At 51.5% G+C, this 20,590-nt stretch overlaps 1 protein-coding gene across 2 annotated transcripts in view; it reads left to right on the top strand.

The window, feature by feature from the left end:
- Positions 1–589: 589 nt before the first annotated feature.
- Positions 590–20,590, top strand: part of ATP2A3 (ATPase sarcoplasmic/endoplasmic reticulum Ca2+ transporting 3) — a 51,006-nt gene continuing 31,005 nt past the window's right edge. For both annotated transcript variants that reach the window (XM_071575334.1, XM_071575332.1), the window contains exons 1-4: positions 590–808; positions 18,531–18,548; positions 18,983–19,065; positions 20,161–20,265. In XM_071575334.1, coding sequence (XP_071431435.1) covers positions 691–808; positions 18,531–18,548; positions 18,983–19,065; positions 20,161–20,265 — 324 coding nt within the window. In that variant the 5' untranslated portion in view covers positions 590–690. The remainder of the gene's footprint in view (positions 809–18,530; positions 18,549–18,982; positions 19,066–20,160; positions 20,266–20,590) is intronic.

Genomic DNA, 20,590 nt, shown 5'->3' with positions numbered 1-20,590 from the left:
TGTTTCCACTGCCCACAAACCTGCCCACTTTTCAGCCTGGAAATCTGCCCGAACACTGACAGGCTGAGGGAGCTGGGGTTGTTCACTCTGGAGAAGAGAAGGCTCTGGGGAAATCTTAGAGCCCCTTCCCATGCCTAAAGGGGTTTCAAGAGAGCTGGAGAGGGACGTTGGACAACAGTTTGGAATGACAGGACAAGGGGGCTGGCTTTAAACTGAAGGAAGTGAGATATGAATTAGACATGAAGAAGTTCTTCCCTGTGAGGGTGGTGAGACCCTGGCACAGTTGCCCAGAGGAGCTGTGGTTGCCCCATCCCTGGAAGTGTCCAAGGCCAGGTTGGACGGGGCTTGGAGCAACCTGGGACAGCGGAAGGTGTCCCTCCCCATGGCAAGGGATTGGAACGAGATGAGCTTTAATGTCCCTTCCAGCCCTTGTCAGAGCCCGCCCGGGCGGCAGAGGGGCTGGTGCCGCATCCCGGGGGTCCCGGCTCTGCCCCGCACGGCGGTACCGGGGCTTGCCGGGGGGGGCGGCGCTGGGCGCGGGGCCCCCGGGGAGGCGGGGAGCGGAGCGGGGCGGTACCGGGGGAGGCGGGGAGCGGAGCGGGGCGGGCGGAGAGGTGCCGAGGCAGCGGCGTGCGAGCGGCGCCCCGTGTGCCTCGGTGCGCCCCCGGCCAGCAGCGCCCGGGCCGGGGCATGGAGGCGGCGCACAGCCTGCCGGTGCTCGACGTGCTCCGCCGCTTCGGGGTCAGCGAGAGCTGCGGGCTCAGCCCCGAGCAGGTCCGCCGCCACCGGGAGAAGTACGGCCCCAATGGTCAGTGCGGCGGGACGGGACGGGGCGGCGAGGGGTGCGGGATGGGGCAGGGCTGGCGGGACAGCGGCGTGTTTAACGGGACACCGCTATCCCGGCTGGAACCCTCTGTCGGGACTCTCCCCGCCGATATCGGCACTGGGACCCTCCCCGCCGTGACCGGGACTGGGATGTGTTCCGGGAGCCTCCCCGCCAGCACAGGGAAGGTCCGGGGTACTGCGCTGGGTGCCCCCCGGAGTGCCCTCCCCCAGCCCCGGCGGTGCGAGGATCGCTGATGTGCCGCGGGGCACCTGTTGATTAGCGCAATATTTGTTGCCTTTAATTAAAGGCTAATTACTGTGGATATGGGCGGCCCGGGGCGCTGCAATTAGCCGGCTGTGTGTCTGAAAGCGGGGAGGAACAGCGAGATGTCGCCAGGAAGGAGAGGGGGAAGGTCCCGTTGCCTGCGGGTGACAAAGGGAAACCCCAAAAATGGAGTGCGGGTGTTGTAGTGGGGGAACCCCGCTCTGGATGGGCTGCCGTGGGAGAGGAAGGACAGTGGGGGTACATGGGGTGACAGGCCATGTGCTGGCCTGGCTGTGTGTCACACTGACCCGGGGAACCCTCTGCGGTCATCGTGGACTTGGGAAGAGAAATTTTTAACTTGTGTTTCGTGAGTGTAGCCGGGAGGGGCTGACTGCGGGGTCTGAACCTATCCAGGTGATTTCAGGGTGACTTTGATGGTTTAGGCTGTCACCGAGGTCTGTCGTTAATTGCATACGGAAACAAGTGGGTTTAGGGTGAGTTTTGCTCCAGTGCTTCGGAGTAGCAAGTCCTTTCTCGAACTTGTGTAAAGAGATAAGTGTGTAAACTCTCTCGTGGGTTGGAGTCACGGATGAGGCTAAGGAGAGCCCGAGCAGACGCTGGCAGGATTGCCGTCTGCATCTCTATTTGCTGGGAGGGCTGTGAGTCCAGATGAGCTGCCCTGTGCTCGGGTCCCCCTTCCCATCAGTGCTCCCTGTACCAGGCAGCTCCAGCTCCGTCCCCTGAGCCAGCGTGGCCAGGGCTGGACGTGGAGCCCTTGCCATGGAGCATCTCACAAGGTGCAACCAATTGTGCATCACACCTGGCCCTGTTTGCCCTGATTTTGGCGAAGGGCAGCTAGAAACCTGTCTGGTGAACTGGGAGGGGAGGGAGAACCCTCTGCTTTGGGGGGCTGAAGGCAAATTTCATCCTCAATGCAACATCCTTATCACAGAGGTGGCCAGGCTGATTTCAAGGAGTAACTTCCCAATTTCTGGGCTGTCCCCTGGCCCCAGGGAAACAGGTGGATGACGGGTGGTCTGTGCTGTGCTGATGGCATTGCTGTCGTGGGGCTCGCGGTGGCTTCATCCTCCTGTTTGCCTGAGTGAATCATCGTCACTGAGTCAGGCACAGTGGCTGCTCGTGGCACCGGGCTCTGCCTTGACAAAGGTACCTCGAACGTGTGACGTAGGTGCAGAGCAAAGGGTTAGTGGTGGCAATTACGTTGCCTTTTGATTTTTTTTTCTTCTTCCTTCCTCCTCCTCTTGCAAGCAATGGCTCCGTGCTCGCCTCGCTCGGCAGTTCTCCTTCCCATGCAGCCCCGCGTTGGGTTTCTCACAGGCTGTTGGTTCACAAGATCTTCTTGGGGATGTCCTGTGGCTTTTGCCTTCCAAGCAGAGCTCTGCATCTCCTGTGCAGCACAGCTCACAGTGATGTGCCTGGACTGTGAGAGCTGTGGCATGGGCAGTGTCTCCATCAGTGAAATACAGTTGAAGATGTTTAAGAATTCTGAATTTTTTTGCAACTTATGAGCAGTAGTTACACTGTTTTTGTGGTGCAGATGAGACATGGACCAGTTAGAACAGCTTCAAACCTTGCATAATGTGGGTGAGAACTTGCAGGCTGTGTTGGGGCAGCAGGCACTGACCTCCTTGGCTGTGCTGGGGTACCCTTGGGTGCCCCGTCTGGGAGAGCTGCTCTGACAGAGGGTGCTGCAGGAAGCAAGCTGGGCTTGGAGATGGCCTGTATTAAATTGCATTTTAATTTAGACTTAAATTAAACTCCATCAGCAGAAGTGTGGGGTAGTTTGGTGACTTGCCTGAACTCACACAGAAGGGGAAGAACACTCAAAACCCTTGCGTGGCTCAAAGCTCAGAGCAGACCTGCAGCTCCAGCTACTTTCATTTTTGCACCCTTGTGTCTCACATTCATTCATTTCCTTCTAAACCTGAACTCCAACTGCCAGTGTGGTTGTGAATCACAATCTAAAATACGTCATCTTTCTGAAAAACTGTCTCCCGACATACTTGAGAGAGCTGCTGGCTGCTGCTTTTTTATTGCCTTTAAAAAAATAAGAGCTGCAACCAGCTCTGACGTTGAGAAGCAGCAGCCACTGGTGTGCCTTATATAAAAGAAAAAAATTTATATTTTTTGAGGGGGTATTATTTTAGAGCCTAAAATTGGGGTTTTTTTTCAGTTCCAGTGTACACATATACATTTGCAGGAGGAAACAGAGAGCAGTAGCGATTATTTAGTATCTCCAGCCCGTGGCTTGGGAGCCAAGCAGTGCAATACAGATTAGTGAAGTGGAAGAAGATATTTCTGTGTTAGGAAGAGCTCATGTTCTCGTTTCAGCTCTGTCATCAGTGCTGTCAGCATGGCCTTGCATTTGCCAAGGAAACTGGAGAAGCAGCAGAACGTTTAGGTCTCACCATGGCGATTCTGAATCTCCAAAGTCAATTTTAATTAATAAAAGCTTTGGATGTTCCACGTGTACCAAGTGGGTTTGTCCCAATACCTCATCCCAACCACCAGCTCCAGGTTCCACAGGTGGCTTTTAGACCACAAAACTTTAAAAAACCCCAAACAAACAACAATATCCAAAGGCACATTTGTTGTTTTATTTTAGACTCATCTGCAGGATATAGGGGTGCAAACATTTTTCATCCTAAATGTAAACCCAGGGACACGATTTCCCCTGAAATGATTCCAGTTTTGCCAAGGAATGACAGATGTAAACAGGAGTTGCCTCGCGGACAGCCAAGTGATTTTTCTGTTTTAAATATAGCTCTGATTTTTCTCTTCTAAATGGATTTCTGAGTGTAAATGAGCATACATTTCAGGCAGGATATTGCCAGCGTTAATGCATATGCATAATTTTATTTGCTTCATCGGTAACCTAAATGGGCTGTGAATGTCAGTCGAGTCAAACTCGGAGGCTGCAGCATAGGGGTGTTTATCTCCTCTGACTCCAAAGCAGCAGCTCTGCTTGTGCTGTGGTGGGAAGTGGGTCAGACCCTGCCCATCCGCCCTCCTTGGGGGCTCACCCATCCTCTCCGTTACTCTCCCTGCCCCAGGGTCTGACCCCTGATGCTCTGCAGCCTCTTCTGTGCCTCACTGCAAGGTGCAGGAACAGTTTTTGGGGTGTGGGTGTTACTCAAACCAGCTCCAGCCCCGGGTGAACTCAAAGCCCATGTGCAAATTTGCTTGTCTTTTGTGACACTCCTACCTCCGTCTCCATAAGCCCAATTTCAGGATCCCCAAGTCCTTGTGTGTAATTTTCCATGTGTGTGCCTGAGCCTGCCTGGGCAGGAGGAGACATCCCCAAGCCCAAATCCAGCCTGGGATTTGCTGCTCCTCTCCCAAACCCCACCAAGGCTCATTCTTGAGGAGCTCTCTGCTCTTTGGCGTGAGCCCACACCCGAGCCCCTGTTTGCTAGAAGGGAAGTTCTGGCCAGGTGGGGGTTGGTCTCTTCTCCCAGGCACTCAGCAATAGGACAAGGGGGCACGATGGGCTCAAGCTCTGCCAGGGGAAATTGAAGTTGGAGAGCAGAAAAAAATTCTTTGCAGAGAGAGTGCTCAGGGATTGGAATGGGCTGCCCAGAGAGGGGGTGGATTCCCCATCCCTGGAGGTTTCTAAACTGAGCTTGGCCGTGGCACTGAGTGCCATGATCTGGTAAAGGGACTGGAGTTGGACCAAGGGTTGGACTTGATGATCTCGGAGGTCTTTTCCAACCCAATCCATTCTATGATTCTAAAGCCTGACACTTTATAATTATTCTATTTATTTGCCCCTTTCCCAGGCAGTCCCAGGGCTGTGTGTGTGCACACCCATCAGCACCTCCGTGTGTGCTCCGGCGGAGCAGGGCTTGACGTGGGATGAGCTGCTGGCGGTTGCTAACGAGCCAAGGTTACGCTCCAGCTCTCTCTTGACAATAATAATAAGAAAAAAATAATATATTTCTATTTCACACTGAAATATTTAAGATGCCAGCAAGGAGAGGCAAAGCAGCATTTTCTGACTCATCGAACTCTGCGCTCTGTTCCTCTGCGCATCGCCCACCTTTTCCACCCCCGAAACACACGCTGAACAGTCTGATTCATAAACATGCTACGGGTTGTGAGGGTTTTTTTCTCCTCCTCCAAACCCTTTCCATCAGGAGAAATGCTGAGGCATTCAAACCTTGAGAGTGTCTTCAAGTTTGGGGAGAGACTACGCAAGGTTTTCCTAAATGGCAAGAGGAAACTTGGGATTTTCATCCCTGTGTTGTCGTCTGAGGTTACCTGCACTCCCACCTACTTTTAAAAGTGAATAAAGAGAAGTGTTCAGTTGATATCTGCTCTCAGGATGCTGCAGGAACCAGGGAAGGAAGATTTCCAGGGCAGGGAAAGGCAGAGGCTGTGCTGTGGGAGAAGGGATTTTGCTTGCCCTATTTCCCCTGGGGTTGGCCCTCCCTGTGGGGCACAAATGTTATTTCATGAATATTTTTATTTCATTGCTGGTTTCAAATCTGGTGGTGGTAGAACTGGTGCTACAAAACACTGATTGAAGAGGAGTTGGATGCGCTGTGGGTGCCCAGAGGTTGGCTTGGGATGTGCTGCTTCCAGTAAGAGCCTGGAGCCAGTCCTCCAAATACAGAATTAGCAGCAAAATATCCCCCTTCTCCCACACTGATCCTCTTCCCCATAACTTAGGTGTCTCTTTGGAGCTCCCTGCTCCAGCCAAGTGTTTATGCCCATCCTAGTGCCATCCTTGCCATCACTGCATACTCACAAATCTGCTCTTTGCCATTTCAATGCTCTCAGTCCTTCTGCATGTTTTAAGCCTTCTCTTACCTCCAGATCTGACTGGAAACTCTCCAGTCCCATCTCTGTGGTCATCTCCCTCTAGGGTAAATCCCTGAAAAATCCTATTAATTTTAAAGTTTTCCCTTTTCAAGCTTCCCTCAAACCCATTTTTCTTGAGTAAAAAATACCACTCAATGCCTGGTGTTGCTTTTGATTTCTTCCTCTCAAGGAGAATTTTAATTTTTGAGAAGCATCCAAGTCGCTGCCTTTTCACTCTGCATTTGATCTGCTCCTGCAGAAGAGATGGTGTGAAAATAGGAGGCTCCTGGCTCTGGGTCAGGTCTGTCCTGGCACAGCCACAGCCCAGGCAGTGTTTCTGGCATGGGCTCTGTGGGACATCCCTGCTGGAGGCCCAGAATTGCAGATGCTGACATGAAACAGGGCTGAGCATGGGCAACTTCAGGCAGCTTCAAGCAGATGGTTGTTCTTTCTGGTGATGACAGCTGCCCTCTGCAGCACTTGGGACCTGGGCTGGCCTGTGCCCTCCTACATTCACAAAACCTCCCTGGAGAGCAGCATTCCCAGTGCCCTCCTCTGATTTGCATCAGTGATTTGAACTGGTCATCAGAAGGCTCGTGGGGCTGCACAAAGCCCTGAGATGGATCTGTTTTCCCAGTCCTGAAAAATTAGGTTGGTTTGATGCTTTTTCATATGTTCAAACCTCTGGAGGAGCCAGCTTTGATTTTTCTCCCACACACAGTGTTTGCAGAGTCAGTTAGGGATGCTGATAGCCCTCCAAAATGTTGTTTGGGGTTTTTTTAAGGTTATTCTTTGTAAGCCATGAGCCAGATTTTGGGTGTTTGCACTCTGTGCCTTTTGCCCAGCAGTCCCACTCCTGGAGAAGGGGCTCCTCCTCAGTCTCAATTACAGAGGGGCAATGTTAAGGTTCGTTGTGATTATCAGGAGAGGGATGGGGTTTTCTGCTTGGTTTTTTAATCCTTTCTTTCTTTTTTTCCTTTTTCACCTCCCCTTCCTCTGGTTCTCACGTAGCACACAAAGATGACCTCCCATTGCAGCCCTTCCTGGCCAAACCACCTTGGGCAGGAGAAACAGCTGATGCTGAGGAGACTGGGAAGACTGGGGTGGGGTGAATGGTTGGATGGATGGTTGGGTGGATGGATGGATGGATGGAGGAGAGGGGCCTGTGGCCACTGTGGGTGGATGGGCAGCACCAGGACAGAGCTATCTGGATGTTCAGTCCCACCCAGTGCAATATTAATACCCAGAAAGATCCAACCACCCCTGCCCACCTCTGTTTATCGTTCTGCATCTGATAATCATTTTTTTTGCCATTATTGTGACTCGTGATCTTTTTTGTATCTCAGTGTTGGTAATAATTGGAAGTAAGAAAGTATAACAGTAACCTCTATTAAAAATAAATTCCCAGCTGCTCAGTGGAGCTGCTGTCAGCACCAATTACCTCGCTGCAAAACAGGTAGCAGAGATCTGGGCTGGAAGTGTAGAAATGTTGAAAAAGCAGAGCCAAAAAGCAATAGAGAAAATAGTGGTTACTTGAGTGTTTCCATGACGTGAGTGAGCGCCAGAGGCTGCTCCGTGGGTGGTTAACCCCTGGCAGGCAGGGCTGCAGGCAGCTGCCTGCTCCGAGCAGAGCTGGGACAGCAGGCTCGGTATTCCCGTTAGGATTAACATGGATGGGTCTTCTCCACGCTGTGGCTCAGTGGGTGACTTGTCTGAGTCAAGCCAGTCATCTCATGAAAGGAAGGTCGGGTGTGAGTCCAAAGTGTTGCTCTTCTGAGGAGAAGTTGAATTAATCCTTGCCAGCGATTAACCTCAAGTCTCTAACTAGTATTTGCTGGTTTTCTGTGGGAACCTCCCAGTTTTTGAGGTTTGGCTGCTCGTTATCACTCTATAAAAGTCTTTTCTCTGCCTCACCCGCAGAGGTGGCCTTGGGCTGTGGTTTGGTGGTGATCCCATCGCTGCCTGGTCCAACACATCCCCCAGCATCAGGTGCTTCAGGGCATGTGATGGCATCTCCCTGTGGCCTGTGGTGGCTGGTCTGGAATGTTTTACCACTTGTTGAAGTCTGGACCTACAGTAGCCCTAAACTTCAGTGTCAACACTCTGATCATCTAAATCCTCCTAAAAGTTAAATGTTCATAAATCTGCTGGATGTGCTGACACAGGTCCTGGGTTTGCACCTCGTGGTCCTGCATGAACCCATTTGAGATTTTATATATATGTGTGTGTGTGTGTGTGTGTGTGTGTGTCCCCTAGGTGAGACTTTTTCATATATGTATCATGGATCATATCCCATTTGAGGTTTTATATATTTATATCTCGTGAGATTTTATATGTGTATCCCATTTAAGATTATAGATACATGCTCCATTTGAAATTTTTATATATATATCTCCCATTTGAGATTTATTTATATATATATATATATATATATATCCCATTTGAGATTTTCTATATTCATACCCCATTTGAGATTTTATATATATATGTCTCATTTGAGATTATATGTATCTATATAGTTTTTCCTCCACATTAGCAAGTTCCTGTAGGACAAAAGGCTCCTTTATGGAGTAAAACAAACCTCAGGCAATAAATAAACCCCAGTTTTCCCCCCTCCCGAGCTGACAGGTCCGTGCTGGAGGGTGACAGGTCCGTGCTGGAGGGTGACAGAAGCACCCACGGCCGGTGTCCCTGCGCTGGTGGCCCGGCCCAGCCGCGCTCCGGGGTCACCGTGCCGGTCGGAGGTGCGATGTTTTGGGGAGGAAATCCGCTTCTTGCTCTTGCGTGTCCCCTGTGCCCCTGGGTTCCTGCCCGCGGTATTTTTGCTTCGGGTGTTTCCTGCTATTTAACCACTCGGTGGATTTTAAAGCGGCGCGGGGGGAGGCGGGGAAGGGATGCGAGTGAGTCCGGCCCGAAGGGGACACGGGGCCGGGGCAGCCCCGGCTGTTCCGCCCCACTGAAACCGCTGCGGTGTCCCCGCGTGGTCCCCAAAGCCACACCCGTGGCTGTGCTGCGTTCAGGGCACGCGTGGGAAAGCTGTTCCTTGTGCTGGTCCGTGTCCTCCGTGGGGGATGGATGGCCAAAATACCATTTTTTCTCCGTGTTTTGTTTTTTTTTCCTTTCTGGAGAAAAACCTCTGGAGCGCCTGCAGACTGTGTTTTTTTGTGTTCGATATTTGCTTTACTATAGGTGTTTGTTTGTTTATCTTTTTGTCCTTCTGATTTGGAAACAGTTTTTCTTGCGTTCGCTGCCGATAACAATCAGCTGGTTTTTGGGAAGGGTGTGTGGATGGGGGAGATTCTCTGCTCTGCTTCCTTTGCCGTGGGGAGCGAAAGCGCAGAGCTCCTGGAGGAGGAACCGAGCCTGGAGCCTGGAGGAGGCTCCGCTGCCAGTGGCCGCATCCCCAGGGATTTGCCCTGTAAAACGTCGGCCGGGCTGGCACCGCCTGTGCCCGGGGTCGGGATAACCCTCCCTTTACCTGCCTGGCTGCACTTTTCCTTTTTCCATTTTGCAACCTCCCAAGTCAACACGAGGGCTAAATTAAGGAGTATGTGGGGAGCGAGTGGAAAAATAAAACTGCAAAAGGCTGGCTCAGCAGTGCGGGGCTGGAGAGGGGAAGTCATGGAGTGTGTGCCTGGTTCTCCTGCTCCGGCTGCTGCAGAGGGTTCCCCTCGGGTCACGTTGTCCTTTGGGATTCTGCAGTTTTTCTGGGCTTTTCCTTGTTTTGTGACCAGGGACTTTCTCTGCTTCCCTCCGGAGGGGAGTCCTGCAGTGACCAGGAGGAGATGGGGCTGCTCTGCAGTGCTGGCTCGGCTTTTCCTGGGGTTTCTCTTCTATTTATAAGAGCCTAATTCAAATTATTCTTCCTTTTTTCACCCCTTTTTGACAAAAATATATGTAGCTATCCCTGTATATACAAGATTTTACCCTTATACACAAATGTCTGTAGCATCATGTATATATACATGTAAATATAGAATATTTCATCCTTATAGACATGCACACAGATATTATACATAGTTGGAAGGAGATTATGGAAAAACCTTAGATGGGACTCATATTTCCAGGGATCTCTGATTATCTCACTCCAGGAAAGGAACTGCTTCAATTACACAGAGATGTGTGACCTTAGAGAGTTCACCCATGAAAAGTATTAATTGTCCAACTCACCCCTTTTTCCCATCCAGAAGAACAGATCTTTTCTATCCTACAGAAATTTTTTTCTTCTGATATAATCTAAACTAAGGGCAGTGTAGACTTCATTTTCCATGAAAACCCATCCAAGAGGATTGCTGAAAATAGACTGTGCTCTGAGAACAGATACCAGAAAAAGCAAGGGGAGGGGTGGGGGCAGGTCAGCTGGGGCAAGGAGTTCTGTGAAATAAATTAATGATGATTAGCTCAGTTTGAGTTAAAAGCAGCTCATTAGCACCGTGTGGGTCGGGGGATGCACTGCCCTGGGGACACACTGGATATGTTTTATCATCCTGGTTTTATTTACCAGCAGATGGGAGATGGGTTGGGATGAGATGCCATGTTCAGACTTTCACATTTCCCACAGGTTTGGGTTTTCCTGATCCTCACATACCCAGCCCAACTCCCACACTGGGGCCCGGCTACAGGTGGCACCAGGGTTGATTAAAACATATTGATTAAACACAGCAATTAAAATATCAGCTTTTGGAGGGGTCAGAGTGAGCAGATTCCTCATCTTGGCAGGGAAGGGGAGAAGATTCTGTTTGTATTTAAAAGCAATATCCAGAAGGTTTCTTTCTTTCTTTCTTTTTTTTTTTTTAATTGATGTTACAGGTTTGGGGCTTTGCTTCAGCAACTTTGGTTACATTTATAACTTACACTTTATTTTTTTTACTTATGTTTATTCTATATTGGTTTATTTTCCATGATGTGCATGGTAATTTCTTACAGCCTCGTGGAAGATTCTTGTCTCAGTGTAAAGGGATGTTGGAGCTGGTCCTTGGGAGGCAGTTTTGGGAGATGCTGTTCCCCTCCCTGGGCTGACAGTATCTCTCCCCCAGAAGAGAATGCATCCTCTTTTGAAAATGCATCCTAGTCTCATTTTCTTACCTGCCTTTTCAGCTCAAATATCTCTTTTTTCCCCCCTATTTTTTAGGGAGAAAAATCCCAAACATGGTCCCACCTTACACTTCCCCAAACCCTGCAGAATTCAGCTGAAGGGCACAGCCTGCTTTAGGTGCTGATGTTCCTCCCCTGGGATGTTTGAGGCCTCCCAGGGCTGGGCACGTGTCTGAGCTGACCTGGCAGTGTGGGCATCACTGGGGGTCCTGGCACAGCCTCCTCACAGCTCCCTGTGGTTGGTTTCCCAAACTGTTTCCCAGCTCTGCCAGGAAAATGTTATGAAGTTTTCTGTTGCCGGGTGTTGGACTCTCCGTGAGTGGCCGGTTTGTGGTGGTGTGTGATGGTCCTGCGTGTCTGGAGGGGTTGCAAACCCACCCTCACACTTGGCCATGGCCTGGCTGCTGCTTTTCAGCCACTCTGCTGGGTCAGGGGGTTGGCTCAGGGTGGCATTGGGGCATCTCACCTGGCATGTGGGGAGCAGCCACGGGCAGGAGGCTGCAGCAGAGCCCCAAAGGGTGAGGAAACATTGCTGGCCAAAAAGTCCCAATTTCCTTAACTCTTACAATGGGAAATTAGCTGAAATAGGCTTAGGGCAATAAAGGAGGGAATAAAATGGTATCTCTAGGGTGGAAAAAGAGAGTATGTTGAGGTTGCAGCATGTCCCTTGGTTGGGGTTGTGGCAATTCTGGCAGAAGGTTCCCAAAACATGACGGCATCACTCCCTTGCCTTGCCCTGTGGTTGTGGAAAGGGTTTGCTCAGAGCAGAGGTAGGGAGAAGGTGAAAATCCCCAACAGAACCCCAAAACTAAAAAAACCCACCCCACCTTTAGCTTCATTTTATTCCATGCTCCTGTAGTGGTTGTGGGGGTTTTGGTTTGTTTTATTCTTTTTCCAAAACCGTTACTATTTAATTGCAGATTTTTAGCTTTTCCACCCGGGAGCTGGAGCTGGAAATTCTTTCCACTGCGTTGGTGCAGGAGGGAACAAACCACTGCTTTTAGTTTGCTCAAATAATCCATCCCTGGCTGGAGCCATAGGTTTCCTCCATCCTGCTGCCTCCCACTCCCAAAGTGATCCCGGGATCTGCTGCGGGTGTGATGGGGACAGAGATGGGGGGACACCACTCATGGCCCCATTTCCTCAGATGTTCCCCCCAGAATTTCCACAGGACTTTATTTTTCCAAGTGCCAGGTGGGCACTGGTGTGGCTTCATTTCTGGGGGCACAATCTTCTCCTCCTGTTTTCCTGGCATTAAGAAAAGATGGGATATTGCCAGGAGACTGATTTGCTTTTCCTTATCCCTAGGAATGGGATGCTCAGGGCCAGCCAGGGTTTGTGACCCTGTGCTGGGACCCTCTGCCCCACAGCAAAGGAAAACTTGTGTTGTTCAGTGTTTGGGGGATCAGCCACTTCCAAGAATAAAGGAAGGGAAGTTTGAGGTGGAATGGGTGAGGTTTTCCTTATTTATTTCACACAGCTTCTTGGACCACTGATCTAATGCCACACTCCCACCTCCATTCCTGATTCCCTCTCCCTGGGCAGTGGACATGGTGGTGGTGGCTTGACCTTCAGCATGGGGACATCATGATTTTCTGGGGAGAAGGAGATGGTGTTGGGCTGGATTTGGATGGTTCTTTGCTGCTGTTGAGGGGCACAACCAGGATAACTGTGTTTCCTATTCCCTGATCTGCTGAGATCAGCTCAGCTGGCCAGAAAGGGAGCAGCAGAGCCTTTTGAGCTTCCCCCCACTGACTGCAGCAGTGGGGCTGTGGGTGCCTGAGTGCTCCTGTTCCCCCCTGGACCCTGTCACTGTCCTGGAGGGTGCTGAGCTGGGTTCAGGACTGGTGGGTTTGGAAGAGCAGTTGGTCGAGCCCTGCCTGCCACAGGAAACCTTGTTACCCAAACCAGAAATTTTTGGGGCTGATTTCATTGCCAGCCATTGACGGTTTCCAGGTGCCAGCAAGGAAAGTAGTTGGATCATTTTACCCTAAAGCATGACCTGGAAAGCAGCAAGGATGTTTCTGGCCCTTAAACCTCTGCTATCTGTCCTCATATGCTGCCCACCCACCCTGAGCCACTGCTTCCCCTGGCCTGAATTTGCTTATTTTTGGGGTTCTGCTTCCCCCAGGCATGAAGAATTTGGGCTTTTTGCAAAGTTCAGGGCAGGGCTGGTGCAGTAATGAGCACTGAGGAGTTACAGGAACAGCAAAGTGCTGGTGTTTGCCGTGGGAGGGGGGTTGTATCTCGTTCCTTTTATCTTCCTGATGCCTTTTGAAGCAGCCCCGAGCGAGCTGCTGTCGCTGGTGTAACCAAACCTCACCTGGCACACAGGAAAAAGCAGCTGCAAGGCAGTAGGCAAATAAGGTGCTGGGGCTGGAGGTGCCTCCCCCACCCCTGGCACACCCAGAGCCACCACTGCCTTCACTCCGGAGGGGAAGGCTCAGGAGGAAAAGCACCCATGGCTTTGGGACTGCCTGTGGTGCAGATGGGGAGGATGTCCCATTCCTGGAAGTCAAGGCTGGGTTGGGTGGGGCTTGGAGCAACCTGATCTAGTGGAAGGTGTCTCTGCTCATGGCAGGGATTGGTACCAGGTGGTCTTTAAGGTCCCTTCTGAGTTTTGTGATTCTCTGATTTGATGGTTGTGTTCCCAGTGCCCTGCCTGCACCCTTGGAGTGCTTTTCCATGCAGGGCTAATCCCTGTTTTCCTTGGGTTGCAGGAGCTCAGCCCAGCTGGAGGTGCTGGTTGCCACAGTCCCATGGGCTCACATGGCACACCTGCACCCACTGCAGCTGTGCCTGCTCAGGGGTGAGATTTCCATGTGTGGGTGGTTGGGGTCAGTGCCCCCCTGCCATGGGGGTGCCCCGGGGCAGTCCCTTACCCTGCTGGGATCTGGGTGGCTGCCTGTCTGCTGCGGTTTAACATATGGGGCTTTTTTGGTAAAAGGCTAATTTGGCTTTGGGGTGTGTTTGCTCCCCATCTTGGTGCAGTGACATCATGGCCGTGGGTCTGGCTTTGGCTCCCCCAGGCAGAGGGGTGCCAGGGCAAGCAGGGGGTGAGGGACACCTGGGCAGAAGCTGAAGAAGGCCCAGCACATCCCTTTAGCTGCACCATGGAAGTCCTGCTCTTCCCAAGTGGAGCCACGTCCTGCCCCAGGGCTGGGGAGCTCAGGCGTGAAGGAAGCTGCGTTTAAAGCAAAGCCACGTGGGTTAATTAAAGTCATACACAGCCAGGCACTTAGATAGCTGTGTTTTGTCCTCTGGGAACATCGGGGAGCATTAGCACCATTAGGCTTGGAGTGTTTGTCATCACAGATAACGCTGAAACACCCAGGATTAATTTGCAAACGCTGGTTTCACACTCCTGCAGCGGGAGAGGGACCGTGCAGGGTGATGAGCAGCCTCCCATCTCCATCCCCGGGTGGGATTTACACCGAGCAGGTGCTGGGCTGAGCCTGTCCTGGTGGTGCAATCCAGCACGTTTGTGGAGCACTGGGGGTGTGCAGTGCTGGCTGTCAGCGGGGATGAAGCAGAGCAGACGTCCCTGCAGGATGGGATCCTTCCCGTGCAGCCAGCCCTGGGAAAGACAGCCAGTTAAAATAACAGTTTATCCTGCCTGATGTCTTGCAGGATGGTGGAAGGGTCCCAGAACAGCCCTGCCTGGGTTCCTGCTTTGTGTCACAGAATGGGGGCTGCTCTCCCAGCTGGGGTTGTTTTAGGGTTTTTCTTACTCTTTTCACTGCGTTCTTACTGCCTGTCAGCAAAGTCTGGGAATCGGATGCATCACTTATTTTGCACATCCCTTTCCCCTTCCTTGCATGTGGGAAAAGAAATTAAAGATGGGGGAAAACATAAAATGAGTTTACAACACAGAAATATAGCTTGGAGGATTTATTTGGAGGTAAAAGCTGGGCCTGGGTGTGATGCTCATCATTATCCCCCACTGGGCATCACGCTGGTACCTTCCCACATCACTTTGGGGCAGAAGTGTTCCCATAAGGGAAATCTACTTTTATCCCATGGAAGCTCCTGAAATATTGTGGGAAAATGGTATTTCAGTGTTCCCCCTGCAAGATGTTTGCTGTTTTGGGTTGCACCAGGGTTTGCTTTGCTGTGCACTGGCCCTGGAGAGTGTCACCTCATGCCTCAGTTTCCCCAGTGCAAGAGGGATGCAACATCTCAGTGTGATATGGAGAATCCCAGACTGCTGTAGGGCTGTGCTGCTCCAGGGATTCTTGATCCTGTTACAGCAGGAGAAACTCGAGCATTTCCTCAAAGCACCCCCAGTGCCACCCTGTGCCAGTCTGTGTGTTTGCTTTGGCCAGGGGAGCGGGGCCGGCTCTCCCCGGGGGCACCGAGGCTGCCGCAGAACCCCTGGGCTCTCGTGCCACCTCGCTCGTGGGTGGCACCCGTGTTTATTTACCTTTTCATCACCTGATTACCATGCCCTGCCATGTTGCAGGCGCCAGCCCGTGGGCTGCCAGCCCTGTTTGAGTTGGCAGGAGCTGGAGATTAACCTCCTGCTAAAATAGCCCGACGCCAGCCCCACGTCTGCCCAGGGTGGCTGGGCCTGTTGTGTGCCCTTAGGGCATCTTGTGCTGGTATTTTGTGGCCCAGCATGGGCCAACATCATGTGGCATGATGGCACAGCAAGGAAAAATGTTGTGATGTGACAAGCTCAGAGCAAGTTGCAAATGTTCAGCAGTCCCTGGATGTGTGTTTTGTGCCCCCACAAGGCAAAGCTCTGTGGGGTGGTGGAGATGGAGCTGCCTCAACAACCTGAAGAGGTCAGTGCTCTTCTGCTGGTGGGAATGGCCCTGTGATATCCAGGCACCCATCACCTCGTTGGGGCGTTTCCACTTTCTTGGCTCTGCTCCCCAAAGCTGCAATGCAGAAGAGCAGGAGCAGAGGAACCAAATTTTTGGGATACTCTGAGCAACCACTGTCACTTTGTACCCTTGATGGTGGGACTGGGTTTGTGTTCTGTCTGTATCAGGGAGCTCGTGCCCAGAGCAGGATCTCTGTGCTGGCCAGAGAAAGGGGCCATTCAGGTGCCAGCCGGGACTTTCCATTTCAGCCTGTTTGCATTTGCCACGTTGTCCGAAGGGAATTGCAGATCTGGAATTTTGCTGGGTCTCTGCCTGCGGCTTGTGGTGGGTTTCCTGCCCGGATGGGACATGGCACCAGCCCTGCTGCCCTGCCTGGTGCCACGGCGCTGACTCACATAGAGCTTGGGTTTTGACGAGTAGCAAACCCTCTTATTTTTACTGAGACTTTGCAAGTGAGAGGCGTCAGCCCCAAACCTTCCTGTTTTCTGGTGGGTTTTGATCAATTCAAACCCAAAAATGTGGGTTTATTGTGATTTTCTGCCCTGTTTCTCTTGGAGTTTCTTGCAAAATGGGCACTGATCTGCCACATGGTGATGGAAGGAGTCATTGATGGAGGAGAACTGTGTGATTCTCATTGTAACTCAAAGCTGGGGTTTCTGGGAGGTGCCTGCACAGCATGGCTGTGTGTGAGGTTTGGTGGTGGTGGTGGTGGTGTCACTGTCACTGTCACTGCCCCGGGTGGCTGCCCCAGCACACGTGTTTCCTGAGCTCACCAACACCTGTTTTCAGGCATTAATTGAGACATCATGCCCAGTCCCAGCCCTGCAAACGGCATTGCTGCTCCTCATCGTGCCAACACTGGGTGGGAGAAGCACTGAGAGGACCACAGTGCTTTGGGTGGCTGCTCAGCATGGAAAATCACCCCTGGGCACCTCAGCTGAGCCAAGACCTCTGGCAGCCCCAGCCACCTCCCCCAGGGCACCCACCTGCCCCCAGTGCTCTCACCTCACATGTTGGCACCCTCAAAAATGGAGCCTGGATTGAAATAGCAGCAGCAGATCTCCTGTACTTTTAATTTTGGTGGCTCTCTGGGCTGGGGAGAGGAAGCTGGGGGTGGAGAGAAGCTGGCTGTGAGAGGGACAAGAGCCACTTTCCTCTGACCTGCTCTGTGACTGATTTGAAATGCTGAAGCTGCTCCAAGATTATAATATTCTTTTTGCCATAAGAATAATTTTAGGCATTATGGCCCAGTCTGTTTCTCAGGGAATCAGAGTAGCCTTATCTAGAAGGAATGTTGGTTTAAAACAACTTGTAGTGAGTGTGTCTGTGAGCACTGAGGAGCTGGTGCAGTTTGAAGCAGAAACATGTTCAGGCTTCTTGTTTTCACTGGTTTGCTCAGTGAAGGTGGGTTTGGGTTGGTTTGGGTTTTTTTTCAGTTTTTCTGAATGAAAATAGGTGATGGAAAACAGCCGAGCAGGTTTCACTTCCTGCTCCTGCTCAGGGCTCCATGCTGGGGGTGCTTGGAGGCAGCCCCATGTTTGGTCCAGTGATGGGACACCTTGAACTTCATCTGGTTTCTTATTCCCTCACAGAAACAAAACTAGTTGGAGAAACATCTTGTTTTACCACAGAATTATACAATCATTAAGGTCAGAAAAGACATCTAAGATCATTAAGTCCAAACATTAAACTCCACTTGTTGCTGCCCTGTGGGATGCAGAAGTAGGCTGAGAGATTTGTGGTTGTTCAGCTTGGAGGAGAGAAGGCTCTGGTGAGACCTTAGAGCCCCTTCCAGTGCCTAAAGGGGCTCCAAGAGAACTGGAGTGGGACTTTGGACCTGGACTAACAGGACAAGGGGAATGGCCTAACCCTGCCAGAGGGCAGGGTTAGATGGGCTATTGGGAAGAAATTCCTCTCTGTGAGGGTGGGCAGGCCCTGGCACAGGCTGGGTAGAGAAGCTGTGGCTGCCCCATCCCTGGAAGTGTCCAAGGCCAGGTTGGACAGGCCTTGGAGCAACCTGGGCTAGTGGCTACCAGGGTTTGTTCTTTGCCCAATGGCCATGAGACTCCACAGTGTGTGTGGACACGTGGGGACACCATGGGGGATGTTCAGGGGAAACCCTTGGGATTTGTTCAGGTTGTGCAGCTGACTGGGCTCAGCTTTTCCTGGGAGCAGTGAGAATGGAGGCTCTGCACCCACCTGGGTGGGTTCAGGAGGATGGCTTGGAGCAGCTGAGCATTGGCTTTGAATTTCTTTCCTAGAGCATTGCAGGCTGTAAAGCGCAGCTGATTAATAGGAAACGTGGTCTGAAAGTTACAGCCCCCACTGGGGCTGTCTGGGGTTTCTGGCAGGGCATTTTATGGGATGGTTGGATTTCTGTGTCCTGGATTTGCAGAGGGCAGCTGCTGGGGAGTATTTATTTAGGCAGGCTGAGTGCAGGAGTAAATGCTGCTGGAGCCACTTGCAGCAGGGAAATGATGTTTCCAGGGCTGCTTAGTTGGTGTTGGACTGAGAAGTTTGAGGACCTTGATGTGGGAATATGTGCAGAACAAGTTGCATTTTGGGATACTGAAGGGACTGCTGGGCATGGGGAAAGGAATTGTTTGGCAAAGCCCAAATCATTAATTAATCTTTTTATTTTTATTGTTTTTATGCTATTTTGTACTCCTTGGGCTGTTGATGAAAACCCACAGAGCTCCCTGCAGAAGAAGGTAAGTCGTGGGCTGGAGATGAGAGTATGTGATTTGAGTCTGGGTGGAGGGTGCTGGGGACAGGGAAAGGGGGATCTTTGGGGTCTTTTAAGCTTGGATTTAGTCCCAGAGAAAGCTGGGCTGACAGCAAAGCTTTTCTGTGGTGGCAAAGCTACCTCTGTGAGTAGAAACACAGAGGATTTGGCTTCTGTAGAGAAAAACAGACATAGTAAACCAGGGCAATGCCAGAAATTAAAGCATTTAATATTAGAGAGAACTCCCACACTGCAGTGCTGGATGTCCTTGCCTGTGCCCACGGCCAAGGGGCACTGGAGCAGCCCTGAGGCAAGCAGGGATGGGGTACTGTGGGCCTTAGGGCCTTAGTGGTCTAAATTATCTGTCTTCTGGGGTTTTTTTGAGCCCTGACTGTGCTTGCCTTTGTGTTTTCCCACCAGGAAAGTCCCTCTGGGAGTTGGTGCTGGAGCAGTTTGAAGATCTCCTTGTCCGCATCCTTTTGATGGCAGCTTTTCTGTCCTTCGTAAGTACCCTGAGCTCGGGGTGGGCATTTTCCAGGGCATTTATGGTCCTGGGTGGCACTCGAGCAGCAAAAGAACTGGGGGGAGGTGCCTGTGGGATGAAGGAGATGCAGCAGCAGTGCAGTAGTTTCTAGGGCATAATGTGTTTGCTTGAAGATGGGACTGGGGGATTTTTGTCTAATGCTGTTCCATCCAAAAGTGAAATCAAACAACTCCCTGGGTTTCTTTCTGTTTACCCGAGGCTGTTCCAGGCTGATGATTTGAGCCTGATTTGCAGTGCCCCAGCACTGAGCTGTCAGCTCAGTTTTGCCCACAATCTACTCTGGGGACAACTCTGCGTGAGGAGACATTTCCCACTGGGAATGGCTGGTTTTTTGAGTGCAATCAGGGTGTTTGGCAGTGGGATGGCAAACTGAGACTCCTGTCCCCTCCTTTTGGATGCCAAAACAGCAGTGAGGTGGGTGCAGGTAAAGCAGGAGTGAAGCCCTGAGCCAGAGGTCCTTGTGCTGGTGCCTCTGCAGAGCAGTGAGGTGTTGCTGTGTTAACATGGCACAGGTCGATGGGCAGTTAAATGGAGTGGAAACATTTGTGTGTTTGCTTCATTTGTGTTCTGGTGTGAGGTCTGTGTGGGATGGAGAGAGGGCTCAGTGTGGCAGAATCCATGAGGTCAGTCCCTGCCCTGCAGAGCTGCTCTTACTGCATTGTTACTCATGTGGCATTGCTTGCCTCCTGCCCAGGGTGCCTGTGCTCCCCACTCACCTGCTCATGGCCATGGTGTCTTCAGGGATGCACTACACAGAAATAGGTGCTTTCCTGGTGCCAACACTCATTCAGGCATTAACATGGCTGTTTGTTCCAGCCCTGCTAATTTGATGCATTAACTTATCCCAGCAGAGGAGTGGAGGCACTTAATTAAGCACCAGCACCAGGATATGACAGTTCCACACTTCAACCAAGCAGTGTGGGTCTGGCCACCTCTGAGTTGTCTTCTGTCCAGCAAACAGCACATGTTGGTTGGCTCTTGTTTCCATTCTTCTTAAAATGTTCGTGCTCATCCTTTCAACCACATTGTGATCCCTCTCTTGTCTTGTCTCCAGATCCTGGCCTGGTTTGAAGAAGGAGAGGAGACCACGACGGCGTTTGTGGAGCCCATTGTCATTATCATGATCCTGATTGCCAATGCTGTGGTGGGTGTGTGGCAGGTAAGGCCCAGCCCCCCTGGCACCCCCAGGTCTCTGCCCCACATGGCTGATACACTTCATTCCAAGGTCTGGTCATGCTATTGGATACTCCTTTCCCAAAGGTTCAGTTTTCCTGTTGGCCATGCTGTCCCGTGCCCCTGCACAGATGCTCAGTCATTGGCTGCCTCTTGGCTCTTTCCTCCAGTTTCTCTTTGGCAACTTTTGCAGTTTGAAGCTTATCTTGCACTTACACACTTCTTGTCTCCTGGCCAGGCCAAATGGATTTTCCAAGGGAAGCCTTTTGCCCTGTCCACCAAGGCCACAGAGGCTGCAGTCCCTCAGCTCA

The sequence above is a fragment of the Pithys albifrons genome, chromosome 21 (genome assembly GCF_047495875.1).
Source record: "Pithys albifrons albifrons isolate INPA30051 chromosome 21, PitAlb_v1, whole genome shotgun sequence".
NCBI lineage: Eukaryota > Metazoa > Chordata > Aves > Passeriformes > Thamnophilidae > Pithys > Pithys albifrons.
Note: the sequence above shows the minus strand (reverse complement) of the source record. Positions and strands in the feature narration are given on the sequence as shown.